General features: G+C 40.4%; 1 protein-coding gene across 5 annotated transcripts in view; it reads right to left on the reverse strand.

Moving 5' to 3' along the window:
• Positions 1-512: 512 nt before the first annotated feature.
• Positions 513-5,905, reverse strand: part of strbp (spermatid perinuclear RNA binding protein) — an 84,391-nt gene continuing 78,998 nt past the window's right edge. For 3 of the 5 annotated variants that reach the window (XM_053516119.1, XM_053516120.1, XM_053516121.1), the window contains one exon: positions 514-5,644. In XM_053516119.1, coding sequence (XP_053372094.1) covers positions 5,550-5,644 — 95 coding nt within the window. In that variant the 3' untranslated portion in view covers positions 514-5,549. The other 2 variants (XM_053516122.1, XM_053516124.1) reach the window with 2 other exon arrangements.

Here is a 5,905-nt window from a genome sequence, read left to right on the forward strand (position 1 = left end):
TTTTTTTTAACTTATGTCTGAGTAAAGGATCGATGTGTCCATGTATCTAATAATCAGCACATTTTTCACAGCTGAGGTGTGTGTGTGTGTGAGAGAGCTGATGTAGGAATGCGGTGCGATCCTGTTACACTCAGACACTCGTACGTCAGCGTTCTGTGGAGAGTCTCGTGTGTCCGTGATTATAAACCCTGTGAGCGTTGGACGTTAGCGGTTCTCGGTGTGATGACCATCTAATGGAGTTTCTTTTTTTTCTGGTCTGTAACACGATGTGGCTCGGAGCTGCATCATCAGCACACAAGTGTAAAATATCCGGAGGAGTAAAGTATCTCCAGGCGCTAAAAACAGAGCGAAACCCCGCCCAGTGATCTGTAATGAGTTTAACACACGGCTCGAGTGCGTGGACTCGGGTTCCGTACTTACCGCAGAGAGGAGTGGAACCGGGGTCTCCGTCTGGACGTCGTGCGCTCTGTCTCTCAGGTTACTGTGATGTCACTGTGTGATGATGCCAGCACACACTCTGCGCAGGGTCGTTAATGTGAAGTGCTTAGTTAAAGTCTAAATTTGACTTTGATCTCATTACAAATCAACACATTGTGTTGTGCAGGTTCGTACTTTGCCTTCTCCCAGGGTCGGATAATTAAGACGTGTAAGAGACACTGAAGACAGAAGAAACCACACAGCAGATAGAACAAGTTCATAATCAGTACATCTTTATTTGCTTTAAAAAAGTTTTTACACTTGAGAGAGTTGCTGCAGGTTAAGCATGTCGTATAGCGAGTACAGTGACAGACAGAGACCACCAAGGTGTTTTCACTAATCACTAACCACAGCTAGCGGACATCGAGTGCCATTGAGTTCACGCCGCGTCTGCTCAGGCACAGCCCGCTCAAGGAACTTGTGCACAGTTGCCACGTCACATGATTCGATTATGAACGTTTTATTATTAAGAGTTCGATTGTAGCTAAGAGTGTAAATGTTTGATACCTTTTCAAGTCACATAAAAAACAGAGAACCGAGAGTCGTGGAAGCCCGCGGGCCGAATCGTGGCGAGGACGGAGCGAATATCTACAGCAGCTGAATCGGGAAGAGCCGTCACGCGCACACACACACACACCCAAGGATACAGACTCACTCGAACCCTAGTATGTCTATTATCCATGTGTTTTATACCTGCATGATTTACCAAAGAAATAACCCACTCGCTTAAAAAATTATAATTATTATTATAATAGTAATACATTCTACTTCTGTACATTCCTAACTCTAAGGGGGAAAAAAAAAACAAATGTGTGTGAAGATTTACACTCGAGAGTTTAGACGAGCAGAGAGTCAAGTGATTTGTTTGGGAACCTCGTGACTGGCTCGCAGCGAAACCAGGACCCGCTTCAGATGTATAATAAAGTGATTAAAAACTTTACTTTGGATTGCTATTAAAACTCATGTACTCCTGCAGAAGGCTGTTGGTGATCAGCTCCAATGTGCCGCTTTCTACATGAAATTATTAGGCTAGCTTTAAAAAAAGGAAAAAAATATCTTCACAGTAAGGTTGTCATGGTAACTGGTTCTCACAGATGGCGCTGGTTCATCCTTAGACCAAGCTGCAGCTGTGAGAAATGAATAACTATCAGAGAGCTGCTGCTGGATGTCTGATATCGGTCTGATCATCTCTGACTGCCTGCAGTGAGCAGAATTACACTCAGAGCTGAGAGAGAAAGAAAGGAAGCAATAAAACAAAGTTCAAAAGTTGACAGCTGTACAGCAAATAAATTAAGACTCAAGTGTCCAAAAGGAATGAAGTGAATACAGATAAACTAATGGAGGAAGAGAATGTAAAGCAAGCAAGAAGACTGAAGATAAAGAAAGACAAATGTGTGAGAGGTAAAGAAAAAAATAAAGAAGATCTGAGATTGATGAATGTATGAAACCGAAAGCCGAATAAGGACAGGTAGAGGACAAGGAATAAAAAGAACTGAAAGGGAAGAATATGAGAAAAAGGGAGAGAACAGGAGAGTTGAACCAAAGGAAAGGAGTGAAGATAATGTGGTGACGTCTGAAGGAGCATGAGACACAGCAGGTGATCAGTAAGACTTGCACTTTGGTGTTCTTCTGATCAACTAGTGATTAACCTCTCTCACACACACACACACACACTATGTAAAGCATTAAGAATGGGACTTGTGTGCATTTGATTAATAATCAGAAGGGCAGCTCTCTGTTTCTCTCTCTCTCTCTCGAGTTCAGATCTTTCCCACGTCCCCACAACCACGATAATGATTTTAACAAAAAAAAAAGTTGAAATTCATTTCTTCTGATGGAGGGAAAAACATAACAGATGTAGGCAAATATAATGCATCATAAAATATAAGACCTCTCCTGCACTTCTAATAAAAGAAATAGGAATAAAATTTAAACCAGATCAAAGCTTTTTCTTCTTCACTGCATTCCTGCATGTTTTTTTTTTTTTTTGGCTCAGATGATTAAAATCCTATTGAATAGAATTTTAATAACCGCATAAATAACAGTAGTTTTAATCCTATATTTATATATATGTGTGTGTATATAAGCACTTAAAGGCTACAATCTACTACTTAAGTGTACAATATGTTAAAATAGCGCTTATAGGCAGAGCAATAATATTAAATATGCTTTAACGGGTCTTTAAACAGATTTTACCCGAATAGTAATATTTACATTCTCTTTTTTTTTCTGTTTTAATAAATAAAGTTGAGAACATTCTGATTGAGTCGTTAAAGGAAAACTCGTCAAGCTTTAACGCTCACTTACACCATGATCGCGCAGGTTTGCTGGATGTGATTAATCCTTTTTTTGTAAATTGGCCGATGTGTTAAACAGTCTGTAATTAATTTAGTCGAAAGCAAAAGTTTGTGTCCCTCTGTAAATAAAAAAAAAAATCTAAGGACAAAAAATTGTTAAAAATAAAATTTTGTTTTCCAAACACAAATTTGTTTTGTATTTTTTTTACACTGTGTGTGTGTATTTGGACAGGTGATGATTAGAGAGAAGAGCATTAACAGATGAGTATTTTTGCACAAACATGAAAACCTGGCAGAGATGTGGATTTTAAGTGTGTTTTTTTTTTTTGCTTAAGATCACAAAGATACATACCTAAACACACTGGCCACTTTATTAGGTACACCTTTTGCCTTTAGAGCTGCCTTCATTCTTTGGGGCACAGATTCTACACAGTGCAGGAAACAGATTTTGCTGCAGATTTATTGACTGCATGTCCATGATACGACTCTTCCGAATCTCCACCTTGTCCCAAAGTCGCTCTATTGGACTAAGATCGGGTGACTGTGGAGGCTGTGTGAGTACAGTGACCTCACCGTCATGTTAAAGGAACCGCTGTTGTATTCTTTTAGCTTTGTGACACGGTCCGCAACAATAACCTCAGCACCAAGGCTGTGGTGTTTAAATCAAGACAATCTCCACCACACCATTACACCACCACCAGCAGCCTGAACCACTGATACACCGCAGGATGGATCCATACTTTCACATTATTGATGCCAAATTCTGACCAGACCATCCGAATGTCGCGGGATCAAGACTCATCGGATCAGACGACATTTTTCCGTGGTTATCTTCTGTTCTCCACATGTGACCTTTAGCCTTAGTTTCCTGCTCTTATCTCACATCATTCTTTGTAAACCTTAGAAATGTTTGTGTGAGAAAATCCCAGATGATCAGCAGTTTGGGAAAAACTCAGACCGGCCCATCTGGCATCAACAACCATGCCACATGTTTAGAGTCACTTAAATCACCTTTCTTCCCCATTCTGATGCTCAGTCCCGACTTAAGCAGATCATCTACATGCCTAAAAGCATGTAGTTGCTGCCGTCTGATTGGCTGGTTGGATAATGAACAGTTGAATAGGTAACCTTGAAGAAGTGGTTGGCGTGTGTGTGTGTGTACAGTACACATCTCATCTCTCCTCATATGTAGCGCTGCGTCAGTTATCATAGGTTTCTCTGCAGGATTACTGAAGAGCACCTTAGAGCCATTTGTGAGTGAGCTGTGTTATATATTCATGGCCTTTTTGTGCCTTTACGCAGCTCCGCCGTATTTGGTCGTGGCTCTAATGATATCAGACGTGAACCTGTAGTAAAACCATCAACAGTATGTGGAGCGCTGGATTCGGGCTGTAAAGTAAAACTGCAAAAGGGTGGGTGGGAGGGTGCAGTGATGAGCTGAAATAATAACACCGTGCATACGGACAACGTGCGGGTCCACACTGTGACCTTTTCAATAAGAGGAGCAGATTTCAGACAATTTCTCCACATTTACTGAGAGAGTTTAGAAATATTTCTTTGACCAGAAATGGCAGTTTTGTGACTTAAAACTTACACATACAGGAGAATACACAAGGAAACTGATATTTTAATATATATACACACACTTTTAATAATCAAGAAATTTCCCAATTATGATGATCCCATACGATGATGTAACATATAAAACCCCAAGATAGACATCATATATGGTCCTGGGGGTGCACAAACCTTTGCATTCAACTCTACAGCCACAAAAAAAAAAAAAAACACACTACAATTTACGTGTGTAAATTTTCTTCGAATGCGTTATAAAATCAGTTTCCAAATAAATCCTTAACTGTGCTTTTTTTTGGACAGAACGCAAGCGGCCGCACCAGACAGCGTGTGTGCGCGTGTTCCAAAAACCTGCGTCCGAGTGTGTATGATATTGATATGATGTGTTCCCATATTGCTATGCATTTATGACGTGTGAAGCCAAAACACCAGGCTTTGGTCTGACAAACTCTATACACACACACACACACACACCCAAACGCGCACGCACTTAATCTAAAGAAGCGACGTGGTCGAGGCGCAGAGGAGGAAGCATCGCTAATCTACCAGCTGTAGATTAAGACCCGGGCGCTCGTATTGCACGTTCATCTAGTTTAAAACCATCAGGTTAAATTGCTCAGTATATAGAAAAGTGGAAGAGAAAGCTATTCGCTAAATGCTAAGGTTATAATAGATTATATATTTCACTTTCTAAAATAATTTATACCCAACGATATTTAAATGTATATACTGTATATAGTATAGAAATATACATAAGTACATCAGTGTATCTACACATATATATTTATAGTAGAGTTGTACCATATATATATATGCATGTATTTATAATAGTCACATGGTCATTGGTGAATATACAGAGAAAATCGAGATATTGCAGCACGAGAGTAAAGACCGAACATTCACATCATCTCAGGAAAAGCTTCAAGCCGTAAAAAAAAAAATAATAATAATAATAATTATAATATCACGTGTATTGCCAAAAGTCCTCGGCGATAAGCCGAGATCGAACATATCAGGTATTGCTTTTGTTACGAGCTGCTTGTGTTTAGGGGGGGAGAGAGAGGAGTGTGTGCAGATTTTTAGGGCGTTTCTGTGCGGTTAAGAAAGAACGAGAGACAGAGAGAGAGAGGGAGAGAGAGAGAGACACTGGTCAAGCCTGGAGCGGTACACGACACTTTAGAGCCACACAACCTGATGGTTCTAGAAGTCAGAGAAGAGATCTTGAGGACCCAAGTGAATAATAAAAGGTGCGATGGTCCGCGGCTGGTAAAAGGGATTGTCAATGAAAAGACCACCTACAGTGAGGAGAAGAGCAGAGAGAGCAGCGATTAATAACAGGAGGCGGGGCTACACACTCTACACAGGAAGGGGTGGGGGTGGGGGGGTGATTTAGAGCCGGAGGGTTGTCGGGTCTCTGCTCTTTCGGGCTGTACGTGGGGTTTTCATTGAACCAGAAGGTTAATAACTCAAAAAGTAAAAAAAAAAGTTGCACGTTTATCACTTTCTGCTAAAAAGTTACCAAAAACTTTTTTTTTTTTTTTTAAGCAGAAGGATGT

This window comes from Clarias gariepinus, chromosome 17 (genome assembly GCF_024256425.1).
Source record: "Clarias gariepinus isolate MV-2021 ecotype Netherlands chromosome 17, CGAR_prim_01v2, whole genome shotgun sequence".
NCBI classification, from domain to species: Eukaryota; Metazoa; Chordata; class Actinopteri; order Siluriformes; family Clariidae; genus Clarias; species Clarias gariepinus.